At 44.2% G+C, this 17,545-nt stretch overlaps 1 protein-coding gene across 1 annotated transcript in view; it reads right to left on the reverse strand.

Annotated features, from left to right (window-relative positions):
• Positions 1 to 11,047: 11,047 nt before the first annotated feature.
• Positions 11,048 to 17,545, reverse strand: part of Wdr82 (WD repeat domain 82) — a 42,418-nt gene continuing 35,920 nt past the window's right edge. The window contains exon 6 of the mRNA XM_084604981.1: positions 11,048 to 11,567. Coding sequence (XP_084461107.1) covers positions 11,532 to 11,567 — 36 coding nt within the window. The 3' untranslated portion in view covers positions 11,048 to 11,531. The remainder of the gene's footprint in view (positions 11,568 to 17,545) is intronic.

Genomic DNA, 17,545 nt, shown 5'->3' on the forward strand with positions numbered 1-17,545 from the left:
TTTGCCGGCTTCCGCCCACGATGCAGCATGACAGCCAGTGAAGAGGATATCGGGTACTTTTTTGTAAAAAAAATATAATGGGTGGGCTTTACAGCAACATAAGTTGACATGCAGAGAAGCCCCCTGTTTGTATACTGAAGACGTCCTTGCATTCCATCATTCTACAGCGTTCCTTTTTTTTCTCTTTCAAAAACAGCGTACCTGGAAAATCATTGAGATGGGGCAGTAAGTAAATATTTTCCAGCGCTGAAAAATTCGGCAGATATAATATGTGCCGCGTTCAACCCGCATGCATTAAATAAATATTTTAGTTTTTTATTACTATTTTGCATGATCACCACAGCTCGTTTCGTAATATATTCAACCAGCTGTTACGCCCAAATGCGAGCACCCTGTTCTTTCTGTGGTACATATATGTCTCACTTGTAATATATGTGGCACATATGATAACAGGCCGCGCGCACTACCGCGACCCTATAGTGTGATTCGCATTTCATGTAACCTAGAATTGCTTATACGGAAGCTCTACGGATAATATATAGCTAGGCTTCGGCGTCGTTTGGTCGGATGTCCTGTTCACTGCAATTCTCTGAGACACTCGAAGTTGTATCGTACTGTCTCGTGTATGGTGTTCTCGTGTCTCCCAGGCCGCGTCGTCTGCCATCTCAGCTGCAGCCATGGATGGTATAACAGAATCGGCAGGCGAAAACTAAAACACACCATCTATGCGGACCTTTATAGAGCCTGAAATTTAATTTTTAAGTACAATATTTTCATTTGCGGTTGCTTTCTTTTTTTTTTTTTTTTGTCAACAAATGGTACAGTGCGGCACTGCTGCAAGCTACTTTCACTGCGGGACGTATTACAAATGGCGGCGCACTAGGGTCTTGAATATTTGGAAGCTGGGATTTAAAAAATTCCTATGCAAAATCTACTCCCCCATTCCAGCTGAAATAACGTTCACAAAGTAGAAAAATATCGTCTACGTTATCTGATAAGTGATTCAACATTGGTATTTGCCTAGATTTTCCGAAATTGAGGAAAAACTTCTCACGGCGGCGTGCACAATTTTCACAAAAGAGAGTCGAAAAGCTATTTTGACATGATACGTCATTTGTCAAGCAGTGAGACAAGCTCCATCCCGGCCGTCGGCGCGCTTGCCTCGCTACCCGACAGATGACGCACCATGCCAAAATAGCTTTTCGACTCTCTTCTGCGAAAATTGTGCACGCCACCGAGAGCAGTTTTTTCTTGATTTCGAGAAATCTAGGCAAGTACCGATGTTTAATCACTTATCAGATAACGTAGACTATATTTTGCTACTTTGTGAACGTTATTTCAGCTCGAATGGGTTAGTAGATTTTGCACAGGAATTTTTTAAATCCCAGCCCTCAAATATTCAAAACCCTGTAGTGTCATGTCTCTTTCCAGGGACCATATTACCACATTGAGAACACTTCCCGCATTGACTGTTTTGGTAAGGCTCTCTTAGCATTACTGAAATTTATATAAAAAGAATTCACTGTGGATTTATTGCATCAGTCATTTATCGTAAAATTTGCGCTAGATACTTCAATCATTTGTGCTCCCGGTTCCTTCACGTCGTTGGGATACAAGCGGGACAGTGTGTGTACTTGCGAGGTTTGTGTACAGTGCGAGTTGCTTACAGCCCCTTTGGTCACGTCTTCTTCAAGTGTGCAGTGCTGTACTTAAAGTAGTACGTAAAGTAGTACGTAGTACATGTTAATTTGGTGCGGTAGCTACCCGTATAGCTACTTGCTGTTGCAGTATCTTTTTTTTTTTATGTTGCTTTCCCGAGAACTGGCCTTCATATGTAAGTGCATCGTTGTTGCTTTCAGCTGTTTTAGGCACAGCCTGCCTGTATGCTAGCACACCGTTTGTTGTGTATGCTTCGCCCCTCTGTACCTGTGCACTGCAGAGAAGCACCAGGGCAGATGATCATCACTGTATTTTAGTTCATGTCATGGGTCGCCGGGACTTCATGTTGTGCCTTGTTGTACATGCTTACATTTTAGTTAACTGTTAATTCGTAAAATATAAACAAAGGTTAACTTTTCTCATATAGCTGTAAATATTTCGTCATACTGTCCAGGATGCCAAATGAGTTGTTGAAATGTCAGGATGATGCTAGAAATATATTGATCCTTGTTTACCCTTTTGTGCTGTGCTACTACCACAAATTCTGAACAGAACCAGTCAATTCATTTTCTATTGCGGTCCAAAAGAACTTAGGTATACTTTCTTCATCAGTTTAAAAGCACTTCTGCTTGTGTTGCCTCATATATGTTCTGTTTTCACCCAGAACCTCTCAACCTTCCCCAGTACTTCAAGAAATAAAAGTAGTCACTGAGCCGAGCTTAATTGTCCTTTGCTACTTTCACTAGAAACACATGACCCTGCTCGTCCATGTCATGGGCACGGTTAATGCAGACTTTGCAGAGTATGCTTTTCTTGTCTGCAATATTTGGGCATTTTCAAAACATATTCGTCATTGCTCGTAGCAGGCATGCCCATGTGGACGAAAATACTGACTCTTCTAGAAATGAGCCCCACCTTGGCTTATGTGTCATGACATTAACTGTAGTTGATGTTGGGGCTTGAGTCGCAGGTGCTGACTCTGTATACCTACAAAAGGCCTCAATTCAACCGGGAAGGGCATTCTTACACATCTCTTGACTGTGGAACAGTGCACTTGTGCTATTTCGAAAACATGAAAAAATACAGATCAAAACAGGATTGCTGTGCTGGGCGTTTAAATGTTTGGTTACTGGACAGTAGGTGCAGCAATTTCGCAAGAGTCCATGTGCCTGGTACGTTGTCACAAGAATGCACACAAAGAGACATATATATTACCATGGTTGTTTTTATTCTGAAAGTCTTGTGAGCTTGAAAAATTCCTTTATGCCGACAAAAGTATGTTCTCTGTGCGAGTTCAAAGTGTTGTGATGGTGCCTGCTGGCCACAAAGTCAAAAGACATGCACAGAGAGAGAGACTCTTTAATGAAGAACAGAGATTTTAGCCGTTTAAATTTCTCTGACATGCTACTCTGTGTAGGAAGGGGAATTCGGGAGGTAAAGATGGAAAAAGAATCCTGAGGAGATTAAACGAAATGAAGAGGGAGATAAAATGCAGCCATTAAGTGTGTTCTAAGGTGCATTGTGGAGTAATGGTACAAAATGAAATGATGAAATGCATAGTCCGATAAATGTGCTTATAGAGTTCACAGCGTGAAAAATACCACAGTGTGACATTCAAGGTGAACTTAGTTTGTCTAAAAGTCCAATGTCTTTCAAATACGTAAATAAAAAGTTTGTTGCGAGTCTCTGTTGCCTAGGGCAGGCTAAGAGACCTAAAACAATGCCCCTTGTTAAAGGCACTGGGGAGAGCCTTTCTATGCTATGTTCGTAGTATGCACGCTTGTCAGCGTACGCAGGACACTCAAAAGACATGCACATGTTTATTCAAAGCTTTAGGAACTAAAAAAAAATTATTACTGCTTAGAAGTGTGCTTCCTGTCATAGCAGTATGTGTAGACATGCATGTCCTTTTAAGAACCAGCTGGCAGTAAATTTACTACCAGTAGATTATTATACCTACAGCTGCATGCGCTCACATTTTCTGTGATTCAGTTAACTTTCTTTTCAGCCGTATAATGTGCTACTCCTGTGTGGGTAAAGAAAGATCACTTGGAGTTTACTTCTTTAGTTAATGGGTTTAATGTCTCAAAGCATAGTAGAATGGTCCAGAAATTTCAACCACCTGGGTTTTATAACGTGCACTGACATCTCACAACCTAAGGGCGCCTTGGTTTACCCATCACAAAAGGGGTCGCCGCGGCATGGAACTTAGGGTCTACCTCAGTCTTTTTGTGAGCCCGAGTATTCAGTGTAAGTGTAGTTAATGCAAAAATGGTCATACTTAGATCTGTACTGTAACGAAGAAATGCTGCTCTTTTGCTGTTATATACACCTGAAAAAAATTTTTAATGTGGGAAATTTAATAAAGCAAGCAAGAACACTAGTTTGGCGTAGTTTATTTTGATATACGTGATATAAGGTGCATGTAGATGACTTTGTATCTTCTTGCCTGCTGTTCCTTGTATCGCTTAGCGCAAGTTTCTCGGCATTTGACAACTGCCATAAAGGACCAGGCCTGCTATTTTAAAGCAGATTGAAGATCAGGACAGTTTACATGGTTAAACCACATGAGAACATATGTCGCTGCTGATGTCACACGCACATTTAATGGAAGCAAACACAAAGGCAGGTAAATTTAAGACAGATGATGTCACAGAAACAGCCGAAAAGTGGCCAGCCATGCCACCTGCCAGAGGCATGCTGTGAGGTGGGCCGTAATGTGTGCTGCTCAAGCTGCCAGGAGTGACATAGATATAAAGCCCAACTTTAACCAAGCCGTATGAATGTGCTTGTGTGACCTAGGGTAGCATGTCTAGCCTGGGACTCAAGAGTCCTAGAAGGCGATTCTGATGTCACCCTCCCATCTCTATGGCGAAGCTAAAGTTAGCAGCACTTGCCGATTTCACCGCGACTTGCGGTCTTGTGACATCACAGGAGTCACCTGTTCATGTCACCTGCCAACTGCAAGAGGCCTCCTCAAATAGTTGAAGACAAAGGCCACGGCATCAGACATACCTCACATCTTCATTTACCCCATGCTTTTGCAGTAAATTTAAATTCGGCATAATTTTTTTGCTTTATCTTGGTTATTGAAAAGTCCTACCTTTGTTAAGAAACGAAGGTGCCATTTAAAAGCACTTTATGAAGCAGAATGTATATAATAGGTCACAATCTTTTGACTCATTTTATGAGGCACAAATAGCCCAAAGCTCAAGATGTATGTAAGGTGAGGATGGGTCTTGTCTGCTTCCCTGATAAACTTTGGCAGCTTCACAAGTTCCCCATTGTGCAGCTTAACTGCACACCCCAAGGCATGGGGTCCTTTGACCAACCATGCAGGTAACCTGCATGAAACAAGTGTGCTACGAGGAATCTGTGCTTGGCTTACTGACTACTGCTGTCAAACCTTATGGGCCACAATGTCATGCAAAAGGTGCTGTAACAGATACCAAAGCACTGACGTCATCATGCACGGGTCACGTGAGTGTGACGTATTTTCGTGCGTGGCAGTAGGTGAAACATGTGTGGGGTCGGCTGCTGCCACGGGCGTGACTCCAGCCTCGGCCTTCTTTATTTTGCTGCGTTGCATTGTGATTGTGCACAACCGCGTAACTTTTTCGCTTTGTACGAACAATGGTGAATAGCCAAGGATTCAAAGAACGTCTAATCGCAACCGAAACAAAAGAAACAAGGGGTCACGTGACTATTCGTACAGACTTTAACACACATTCGATACGGTTTGTTGTAAATACATTTTCCTTTGGCTTGTTGTCGCAAAATAACTTGCAATTGTTATGACTGTTGTTGCATTTGGCAGTAGTTTTGCGGTGTACTAAGCCACTATGCCAGCCAAATGCCAGCCACACAACCTACACAGAGCGTTGTTGTTTCGCTCGGTTCGCACTGCCGCGTGCATGCGTCTTCCCCAGTAGGCGACGGAGCGGACTATGATCGCTTTCGCCGCGCCGCCTTGTCGCGTCGCTCACTTTTTCGCTCACACATCCCAAGCGACGGAGGGCCGGAGCCTCTTCATCCGCTGGAATAAATAAAAAGTTCTGCTCTCTCTCTCTCTCCCGCTTTAATGAACGTGGCTGGAAGCAGTCTTGCCCCCCCCTAAAATATAAACAAGGTAACGCTAAATATAATTGAAAAAAAAAAAAATAAAAAAATGTTTGAAATGATACTGCACAATTCAGGAGTGGTCCATAATTTGACCCAGAGATATCCAGAGAGGAAATATCGCAGCATACCAAACATTATTCAAATGGGGATAAAGAGATGGGGAATTCTACTACATGCAAAAAAGTGCTGTCCAGTGCTTTGAGCCAGTGCATAAAAAATTAGGTGTGCGATTATAAATTTGTTTTCGCAAGTTCTTTGGATGGGTATAGCTGCCCTTGACCCAGGATGCATTTAGGGTCCCGCTTTTTTGTCGACTTTCAGAATAAGTCGGTAGGATTACGAAGCTAAAAATAGTTGAATATTTTTTTCAATAGGACTGATTGGTTCAGCTCAGTATGATGTCAAACTTATTGGACAAAAAAAAAAAAATACATTCAGATTAAGCATGGGTACTTTAAATTACTTCCACACATTTGCTTCTCGCTATGAAATAGTTACTCTGAAAGTAGGTAGAAATACCAGAAACAGTACTTTCTTCTTGGGCAGGTGTATGATTACCGTGACATTAAGTGACACCATTTTGAAACTAAATTTTGCTGAATTTTTTATTGGGAATTTGAGCAGTACAGTTTTATCAATGCTGCATAGATGGCTCCAATAGCTGTCTAACATATCGGGCAGCCTGCTTTTATGAAGATAAATGCCTTGGGATAGGAGCACGGGCTCAAAAACTAATGTCCAATATATTGGAGAAAATGCCCGTAGCCCAGTCTCTGGAAAACATAGTGAAACTTCATTAAGACAGAGCTCGCGGGACCGCAGAAAACTATCAGAAGTGACAGTACATCCGAACCAAAAACAGCCCATGTAGTGCTAATGTCTTGTTTTTAAATGCGAGAAAAAAGTATCTAGAAAACTCATGATCCAAACAGCCCAATTTTCGAAAAATGCAACTGTTAATCAGAAAGGCATTTCTGCTTCATATTGTTGACTGCAATTTCTCGGTGTAAGGTATGAACAGCTCCTCTTTTCAGTGTGGAAGAGATTTTTTAACGCATCTGGTCCAATAATGGCTATGGTAAGCCGGATGCCTTGCATCCTGCACATCATACCATGGAAAAAAACACTACTGTCGCTGCATTCTTGCTTGCCATGCTGCGTTCCCTAGACCTGGCCCTCTCGCATCCAAGTGCACATTTATAGTTCTCAGATGCCTCACTCCAGTCACTACAAGGAAGCAGCTGTTTCTAATGATGGGAACAGTCATCTCTATGCCAGCATTCTCTTTGATGCTGTGCAGTGCAGAGAAGTCGCCACAGTGCACAAGCATCACTGGTCTTTAGCTCAGGCTGTGTGCACCTAATGTCAACCAGCTTGCATGTGTGCAGCTGAACACCTACCTTACTTTGCGACTGCACTGCAATCCCTTACGGGTTGTTAAAGGGTACCACAGGAACCACATGCAGAGGATTTCACGCAGCTACATGTGGAATCACAACTGCTGAAGCGATTGCTCTTTAACGGTGTTTAACTATACAGAGTGCACAAGGTATTTCACAATACTACTTATCACCGTAGACACCAGCAGCCTTATAGGCGTGCAGGTTCTTGTTTACCGACAACTTATCATTCATGCTGCGTAGGCTTGCTTCAAACAGAAGTGTACAGGTTGATGCAGGAGGTGTGATGCCTTCTCAACCTCATCGCCCTGGCCGCACTGCACAGCAACTTGGAAACTGCCACCTTTCTAAACGTAGCAAAGTATGGGAAGAACTCTTGCTCTGGCACTCGCATTGCATTTGTGATGAAAAGTGCCTCCTGGATGATTACTGACAAAACTCACTGAGGGCCAATGCAAAATTAGCTTCAAGTCTCGGAGTCAACTCTCAGGCTCATGGTGCACAAGGAGTTGAAGTAACATTCCAACGCCATGTGGGGAAAATTCATGTTCAATAAAACTCTGGAGAATCGTCGGCTCTGTTCCAAGAGCTTGCTAAGCAAGTTGAAGCCCATGGAGCCTGGAATGCCCCATTTTTTTTTTTAATTTTTTTTCACACGAGAAGAACAATTACAACCAAAAAGTTGGCTGCTATAATGACAGGTGGCTTTGGCCAGGTGTTGACAAGTGCCTACAGTGATGCACATGAAATTTGTCTGTGATGGTGTTATCGCCAGCAATGAGGCTAACATCACGCCACCACACTCTTTTCAAAAAGACTCCGCCATTAATGCTGCAGCGAATGTGAAGGGGCTTGGCACCATTGTAAAGCCAAGGATAGAGACTGTTTTAACACCCTTGCAGGCCCATCACAAGCTGGCTGTTATTACTGGCTTCTGATGAGTCCAGCTTGTGTCTACTGTGGCGCTCTGTGTCCAATCTGCATTCAGTAAGGGCTGTTCAATACAAATTTTAGTTGTGCCAAAAGATGCTGTTATAGGCACGAAAAGACTCTTGGTTGAAATTTCATCAACAGCATTGTTTGCTAGGAGGTTAAAAGAAAGGCCTCATGTCTGCAGCAAGACTCGGCTCAGACTCATACCGTCCGCATTACTCAGGAGTGGCTGGTCAGCAACTTCCACGATTACCTCAACAGATGGCCTCCTAGTTCTCCAGATTTAAAGCTGCTCTACTACTGCATCCAAGGTGTCATTGAGAGGAAGGCCAACAAACAGACACGCAACATGAATCACTGAAGGCCACCATTGCCGACTAAGGATCACCTGAATTGCGCATACAGTTGTTTCAAAAGCCGAACTGAACAGGTTATTGCTGCGCATGACGGACTGAGTAATACTGAATATAAACAAACAAAAGCAGTTCTCAAAGACTGGTGGCAATAAGGCATTTTTTGGTAGCAATGCGGTTCCCTGCCTGAAGTCAATATTGTGCTCTCAAACACAGTGCGCACTGTAAATGTATGTGTTGCTCCTGAAATAAAAAGTTGCCTTCGGTCAACTTGTCTTTGCCTGCATGTTCCATGCTGGTCATTCAGTACCAGGACTACAGTTAAACCTCCATGTAGCGAAGTCTAATATATTCCAAAGTTTTTCCATTCCCCAATGCTGCCCGTTTCATTATGCCTATTCGAATTGATCACCGGTGATCGATGCTTTAAATTGCAGATTTCGTCACCTTGAAATCGTTTTTCGTGCACCCAGCACCACCCAGTGGTTAGTCTAGGCACTCCACTTGTAGAGCCCGTTTAAAATTTCCCGCCCGATTTTTGATGGACCTTTTTGAGAACTAATGTGCATGTGTTGTTGCAAAAGCGGGTATAGTGGCTGCTTAAAAAAAAAAGAAAATACCTGCCACTCGTGGCAATAGAGCATCAACATCACATTTTTGTGATCATAAGATTTCCAGCAAGAAATATCCAATTATAGTCTGATTTATTGCCTAACAGCGTTGAGTGGTGATAATCAAAAATGATGCCAGCTACTCACTAGTGAGCTTTGACTCTGAGTCCGATTGGTTTTATTCCAAGAAAATGCATTCCTGAAGGCCAGCTGGATGTTCATGTATACTCTGCCTTTACAGCCAGTTTGCAGCAGATTTGGTTTGCCGACTCACGAAAACCAGGAACTGCTTCACCGTATGGCTTGAGAAATGAGGCTGTTTCCCCCTGTACTTTATGTAGCTGAAGAACGGCACTGTACTGATAGTTTATTTCCTAGACAGAGTTCCCGAGTCATTGATCTTCAAAATATGTATTTTAAATTTTCTTTGTTAATAATGCGTCTGTAGATATCGTGCCTTTTATATCTTACTTTTATCACCTTGCCACCTAATGGAAAGAGCATTCGATTATGTGCAGTTTTGCATGCTGCAACATTTGCTGCAGTATTATTTCTGCTGGCAGACAAATATCTTCAGAGACCTATGAATAACGGCCATTTTCTCGCAGTAATGAAAGAAACTATATGTAATGAACATGCTGCAGTGGTTGACCTTGATGTAACGGACTCGCAGTGCTAACTCTTAGCTAGTGCTGAAGGTTTGGCATAACCCCACAAGTTCCACGACATAAAGCACAAAGTGACATGTGAGGAGCATCTACGATTGCAAGAGGCAGCCGCAGTTGATGTACGCCATGCTTCACAGTGAATGTTGTATCTATGTGGCAGATGCAGCAGTCTCTGCTGCTTCCACTTTTGGACTGTGGCACTATAGCTTACTCAAAATTGGTAAAAATAACTGGACAAAAAAATAATAACAAAGACAAGGGGCAAGCAGTGTGCATCCATCACCGCCATGCGGTTGCTTGAGATTTGAGCGCTGGTAGCGGGACCAGCAGAGAGCGCTGGCGACAAGAGGTGGACAGTCAGTTTCCTGGTGCAACAATAGCGAGCGAGCAGAAACGTTCGAGAAGATGCAGATGCCTCCTTGCTCGACAGTGGTGCGACCGCATGCGCTCTCCGTTAGCCTGGTCACGGTGCCACCAGCAGACTCCCTCCGCCACCCTTCTTTCCCAGCCCTCTTGTAGACATATGCAAGCTGCGGACCAGGTGGAGGCTGCTGCCGCAGTCACGATGCACCGTTACCACAATCACGAAACGTTTCGTTGCTTATATAACTAGGAATAATGAGCATTTACTCTGCATTTGTATTTAAGTTGAGGACAACGCAAGAGCTATGGAACAGAAAATGGTAGGCGTAAAGAGATAGGAAGCATGCAAGTGGCTCAGAACAATAACTTGAGTTAATGATATTCTAGTTGAAATCAAGCAGAAGAAATAGACATGTGGTGCGAAGGGTAAAAAAATAGTTACCAAAATGGTTAGTGATCACGGATAACAAAACCCACGGTCACTAAGGGTAACAAAATGGACACCAAGGAAAGTGTAGAAGACGCGGCAGAAAATTAGGTGGGCAGATGAGGTTTATAAGTTTGCAAGGGTAAAGTGGACTCTGGTAGCACAAGACTGGGTACATTGGAAGAATATGGGTAGACGTCACTCTACAGTGGGTATAGTCTGACTGACGATGACTGTAAGCACTTCCAAGGTATTTTCCTTTGCATTCAATTCTTGATCTGGTTTCCCATCTACATTGCTCTTGGGAGTCTTCACGTGAAAACTGCATTATATAAAAACTATGTTATGAAAAATCGCAGACGTTTCAAGATTTTATCATTACAAGTTTCACTGCAGTTATTTGTTGTGAAGGTGCACTGTTTTCTCCACGTGAAGGCTTATGTACAGAAATGTGTCACCACTTCCACAGGAAATGTGCACACACACTGACCACCAAAATCACACAGAGAGGGAAGAAAAAAGAAGCATCTTTATATAAAGTGCACATCATGACAAATAAATGATGACAAAGGACAGGCAAGCAGGAAGGGAGCAAACACAAGGACAACTGCCACTGATGCAGGTTAAGCGTCAATGGAGTAAAAGAGGTGAAGGATGACAAACAACCGAAAGGGGGGGGGGGGGGGGGAACAGTTCATGGGTCAAGGCAGCAGGCAAGGTCTTTCTCGAGGGAGGAAGAGGGGGGTCTTTGTTGGACAACACTGAGATCAGCTTAATCCAGGCGGTGGCGATCAACAGCAGATGGTTGCATGATGGTGGGCAGGGGCGCAAGATCAGGACCTCCTTCTTTCATCTCCAATAACTTAAAAAGTGTGGTTGCCATTAAAGCAGCGATGGTGAAGTGCCTCAGCGATGAACAGGCCGCTTGGCATCACGGGTCTTCGGCAGCCGGGGTGCCGGCACCAGTCAGCGGTGGTCTGAGCCTGCCTGATGGCTCACAAGTTGTCATCTATGCTGGGGAGCCAGAACGCCTGTGGCAAAAATGGAAAAAAAAGAGAAAGTGAACAACCCTCGCTTCAAGCCAGCACACCACTACAAAAAGCAGCTGTCTTTCTGCCAGGAATTTTCATTTCCAAATTACAGGGTTGCTGCATTTCATGGAATGGAATACATGCATTTTTTCTTTTTTTACACAGACAAGGCATGAATAAAACGAGGTAAAGGCTGGTTGCAAAACTAACTTTGAGCAGCATGATCCAAGCACAAAGGAAACATATTAGGGACTATCCGGCAGAACCATGCACAGCGTTGCTTTGTTGTGCAAACATTTTGTAGCACTAACCTAATATGCTGAAATAAACAACTTCTACATTATTTGCAGCAGTTTTGAGCATGCCCTGCATCAAAAGGAGAAGCCAGTATCTCTGAGGTCCACCATATTCTTCTGTAGGTGGCCCTATATTTTTTTATTTTCAAAATTCACGATTGCTGTAAGTGCCAGCATATTCTCTAAGCCAGCATATTCTCTATATATTCTATATAAGCCAGCATATTCTCTAAGCCAGTAAGTGCCAGCATATTCCCTAAAGGGGCCTTTAACGAAACAGAATAAAAAGAAAAGCCCTCCTAGTGCATAAAGATAGCATACTTAGAGGAACAGTCTCTAAAGGACATTTCATACAGAACACAAAGGACCACGCATTTCATGTTTTATTAATGGTAAAATTCAATTTTATAGCTCTTTCTGGCAATGTTAGTGTATGTCCTCTGGCACCAATTAACACATTTACTGTAAAAAAGACAGGGTATAAAATATGGCGCCATCATTCAATACAAACTGCCGGTGTCACAACTGAAACAGACTCCGTGGCCACTTTTGACAAGTAGCAGCATAAATGTCAAATAGTAACAAAATATTTCTTAAACGATTACTGCGGTGGACAAATTCTCAAGCAAAAAGTAGCAGCTGCACAAGACCTGGGGACAGCTTTGGGGCTGCAACAATGTTGCCCACAGAGAAAAGAAGTTTTTCACTTGTCACCTGCAATGTGACAAGTGTGGCCAGGTGTTTAACAGCTATGCTGTGCAGGATGGGAAAATGCTGCTTCCGGCTTTTTTTTTAATTATTATTTCCAGTATGCAAAAGGGTCCTCCTTCCTGGACATTTAGGCATCCATCCCGGTTATACAGTCTAGCCCGGTTAGAGCGAAGCCACTTATAGCGAGATAGCAGCTATAACAAAGGAAGTTCAATTTCCCATTTCCATTTTTTGCATTTTCAATGCAATTTGAGTCCAGTTTTAACGAAGTAAATAAAAGCACGTCAGCGGATATAGTGAAGTTATTTTGTATGAAATGAAAAAAAATAATGTATCAATCAGGAGATTTTTATGCCTTCAGGCAAATTTTTGTGCGAAAATAAGGACAAAATTTGCCTGATGGCCGCATTCGCAGAGTCGTCTGCTCTCCCGTGAAGCGAAAGGTTGCCTCACTGCATCACTTGGCTTGTCGTCTTCGTGATACGGAGTCCCGTCGTGCCGGTTGCGCAGGAGGTAAAAAAGTAAGAAAGTAAGAGGAATTTTTGGTGACGTCACGGAGCAGCACTCGACTTGGCAAATCGCGGTTCTTGAATTTCTCTCTTCTCGGTTCTGGGTCCGGGAGAAATCGTCATGGGAGTGAGAAAGGCAGAGAGAATCGAGAGTGTTTCCTCAGCTTTCGTGGATCTTTGTATGCGCTTCTTTCGCCGACGCCATTACTCCTTCCTGCCTTGTTCCACTTCTTACCTGCTAACTTCGCCTGGACAATTTCTAGACAACGGCCCTACTCAGTTAACCCCTTTCTCGAAACCGACCCTTCGATTTCTCGGCAATGTCGAGTCTCGCGAGCCCCAGCACCTCAACGGGAAAGAGAAAAGTGTTGTCATTAAAGACGAAGCGCCATTCTGGACGAAGTGCGCCGAAACGTGAAGAAGAGTGATATCGCACCAAGTATAACATCGCACAGTCCACACTCTCAATGATAATCAAGAACGGCAGCAAGATTGACGGCGTGTTCGACGTCGACGTTGGTAGCGTGGACCGAAAGAGGATCCGACGTGCCACCTATGCCAATGTGGAAGCTGCACTTTACATGTGGTTCTTGGATGCCCGATCAAAGAATATATATAGTGGACCCATCATGCTAGTCAAGACTAAGGACTTGGGCTTCGCGCTCGGTCATGACTAACAGCTGCAAAATGGGTGGCTCCAGAGGTTCAAGGAGAGGCATAACATTACGTGTAAAAATATAGTAGGGAAGGCCGTATCCGACAAGGACATATATAACGCAGGCGAAATGGGTTTGTTCTTCCAACTGTTGCCATCAAAGACTCTCGCAGCCAAGACGGACAAATGTGTGGGAGGAAAAGCCAGCAAAAACCGAATCACAGTACTGATCTGCTCTAATAAAGGGTGGTTCAGACAAGCGAGACTTGCAGGTAATTGGCAAAGCTAAGAAACCACGCAGCTTTGCCAAGGTGCTCTCTATGCCAGTGACTTACGTAAGCAACAAAAAAGCATGGATGATAAGACATTTTCGGCAAGTGGCTCGCTGACTTCGACAGAGATGGTCCGGAGGAAGCGCAAAGCGCTGATGTTGCTTGACAACTGCACTGCGCATCACGTCAATGCACACTTGAGCACTGTCAAGATTTTTCCTGCCCCAACAACTACTGCCAAGCTGCAACCTATGGACCAGGGGGTTATCGCTAACTTCAAGGTCCACTACCGGTGCCGAGTGATCGAGTGCCTTCTGATCTATGCTCGCTCTGGCAACAACGTGGCTGAAATGAAGGTCCCTGTGGTGAAGACCATCTATTTCGCAAGTGGAGCCTAGAGGGACGTGAAGCACCTGACTATCGCTCATTGCTTTAAGAAAGCTGGCTTCTCCCGAAGTAGCAGCGCGGACACAGCGCCTCCCGAGGATGAAGCTGCTGCGGCTGATATAACTGCAACAGCTGATGGTGCCGTCACGACAGCCTGCTTGGAGCAGCTATGGGAGTCCGCTAGCGAGTTGGACCTTGGGCCTCCAGGTCTGTCCCACATGGATTTCATTTCCGCCGCCGACAAACTTTTTGCCAAGGAGGACTTCACAACTGACGAAGTTGCCGGGAACGTCATGGAAGGGATGGATAACGCCTCCGAGAGTGACTGCGACGACGCTGGTTGTGCCCCTAAGCCGGTGACCTCCGCAGTGGCCATCGCAGCTGTTGACACATTACGTATGTACCTCGGGAGTTCAGAGCAGAACTTTGGTCTCTTTTTTCACAGTTCAGACACAATGAAATAGCGGATATAGAAGAGCAATTTCCAATCCCTCCGATTTCGTTGGGCATTGTGAAACAGTTTAGTATACTGACAATTTGATACAACATGAGAGTAAAAACTGAACAAGATTACCTGCAACCAAGAATTAAGAATGTATTGTCCACCATGCTATGGATGCATGTTCCATAGACTTTCCACCTGCCGACAGTGAGCCGCTAGGCATAGCCTGCTTCAAGGGCGGACGCGTGCTTCTAAAGTCTAAAAATCACGAAAAAGTCTATTTTTCAAAAAGTACATATCTCGGCTGTACATGCTATAAACTACCTTTTCTGTAATTATAAACGCCTAATTCGTCGTGGAACTGCTTTAATAAATTAAATATACAACTGGGCGTGGCAGCCCCAGAGTTGCAAGCGAACGGCAAAAGTATTCAATCTTCACACGCCATTTCTCTACCGCTGAGCCGAGCGCCGCCATCTGGGTCTTGTTTTGTTTGTGAATGCTTGCCCTTTTCCATGTTGCCTTCGCCAGCGGCGTAGCAAGAACATGGCTCGCTTGTGATTGGGGGCCTCGCAAGAATTGTTGAGCTTCCCGCGTCTCGGATTCGGGCTGTGATTGGATGAAGCATGTGCTCCGTGAGAACGCGAGGGTTCCTGCGACTGCTATTGGCTGCTACGCGAGCTGCTCCGGCTGCCTAATGAGCTGGCGTTCTTTGTGTGCTCGCTGAATCCCTTCACGTTTCACCATTTTTGAGATCGCAGTCATAACCGCTCGTTACGGATTCTGGTGGCCTTTTAGACTGTTTTGTGCACCTTGTGGATCGTCGCACGGTCGGTCACGATGCGTGCTAAAAAGTTTAGAACACTGCATATGCCGTCGTTCTGTGAATGCCGTCCGGATCGCGAAGTTAGCGAAGCGTGTTGCCAACGGTCACGGAGACGCTTCCAGCAGTGCTGTCTCTGCTGCACCACTACTAGACCGACTCCGCTGTCACTTCCAACGGTGTATCTTTCGCATTAACGTAAGGAGACTGCGTTTGAAGTGTGCCTACTGTACCGACCATGGGCTTGGCAGCACAACAGCGATGGCCACGTCCGCTCACCTATGTCGCCTTTTTGTTGAGCAGGTAAATTACTGCTGCCGGCTATTTACAAAGCATACTAGTTATGCTGCGTTGCTTGTGCTGCCATGCCCACAATGTTGTCTAAAGATTGCTTATGACTGTCTCAGTGTAATCCATCAATTACTAATCTTGGCAGGTGACGTCGAGCAAAATCCCGGGCCTCCACATACCCGCTCTACTGATAAAATAATGGAAACCTTGAACGAATTACGTAATGAACAAACAGCTTTGTTACACGAAATAAAAGGCATTCGTTCGAAATTAACTGAGAATAATAAAAGTCAAAATTGAAGAAGACTGTGCATCATTTGCCGCAATTCGGGACGATATTAGTGTGGTAGGAACACTTGCGGAGCAAAACTCTGGTGAAATTGCAAATCTCTCTTGCAAAATGACTGATTTTGAAGACAGATCATGCAGAAGTAATTTATTATTTTTCGGCTTGTCAGACACTGACAAAGAAACATGGGCTGAATCTGAAAAGTTGATTTCAGAGTTATGTAGGGACAAACTCAACGTCGCAATCAGCCCAATGGATGTTGAAAGAGTGCACGGCCGATTATCGTTCAGTTCGCTCACTTTAAAACTAGAGAGAAAGTTCTTTCCTGCGCTAAAAAACTACAAAACAGTGACTACACAATCTCGAAAGACTACTCAAAACCTACTCTATTTGTCAGGAAACGATTACTAGAATTTGCAAAACTTGTTTGTTTTGTGGGGTTTAACGTCCTAAAGAATTTGCAAAACTTCAACCAGAAACATATACAGTTGAATCCCGCCACAACGAATACCGCCACAACGAAATTTCCGTGACAACGAATAATTTTTTATTCCCCGCGAGTATCCTATAAGAATTAATGGCCTAAATTTCTCTGCACAACGAACCATTTTTGCAGAGCGTTTCCGCTTCAACGAAATTTTCGCGTTCAAAATGGAAACCGAAACTAGTTTTATTGGCGAGAAGTCCAAGTCAAATCCAAAGCCACATTAAGCATGAAATCACGTGATTGCAGTTCCGCCATTTTGGCTTTGTGTCGTGGTCGCGTTGTTCACTCGCTGCCTTTCTCTTCGACAACGACGAGTTTTCATCCGCAGGACACGATGGCAACGCAAGTGAAAAAACGCAAAACTCTTTCCCTTGAGCAAAAAGCTCAAATAATCGCCCAAGCAGAAAGCGGAAGGAAGAAAGCGGCAATTGCTGAAGACTTCGGAATTCCTGCAAGTTCGCTGTCAACGATTCTAGGCAATAAGGACAGCGTGAGAATGGCACTTGCTTCAGGCACATCCTCGAAGCACAAAAAGGTGACGCGGCCCCTCCATGAAGAGTTGGACAAAGCAGTGCATGCGTGGTTTGTGGAAGCACGAGCCAGCAACGTCCCCCTGTCCGGAAGCATCGTCCAGCAGAAAGCCTTGAACTATGCATGCCTACTTGGCATTGATGATTTTAAAGCCAGCATTGGCTGGCTAAACCGTTTCAAGGCCCGCCATAACATCGTTGGAAAAGTGTTGTGCGGCGAGTCAATGTCAGCAGACGTGGACGGAGCAGCTGCTTGGAAGGCGAGTAACATGGCCGGAATTTTAAG

This window comes from Amblyomma maculatum, chromosome 1 (genome assembly GCF_055883805.1).
Source record: "Amblyomma maculatum isolate TAMU_Amacu chromosome 1, ASM5588380v1, whole genome shotgun sequence".
Lineage (NCBI taxonomy): Eukaryota > Metazoa > Arthropoda > Arachnida > Ixodida > Ixodidae > Amblyomma > Amblyomma maculatum.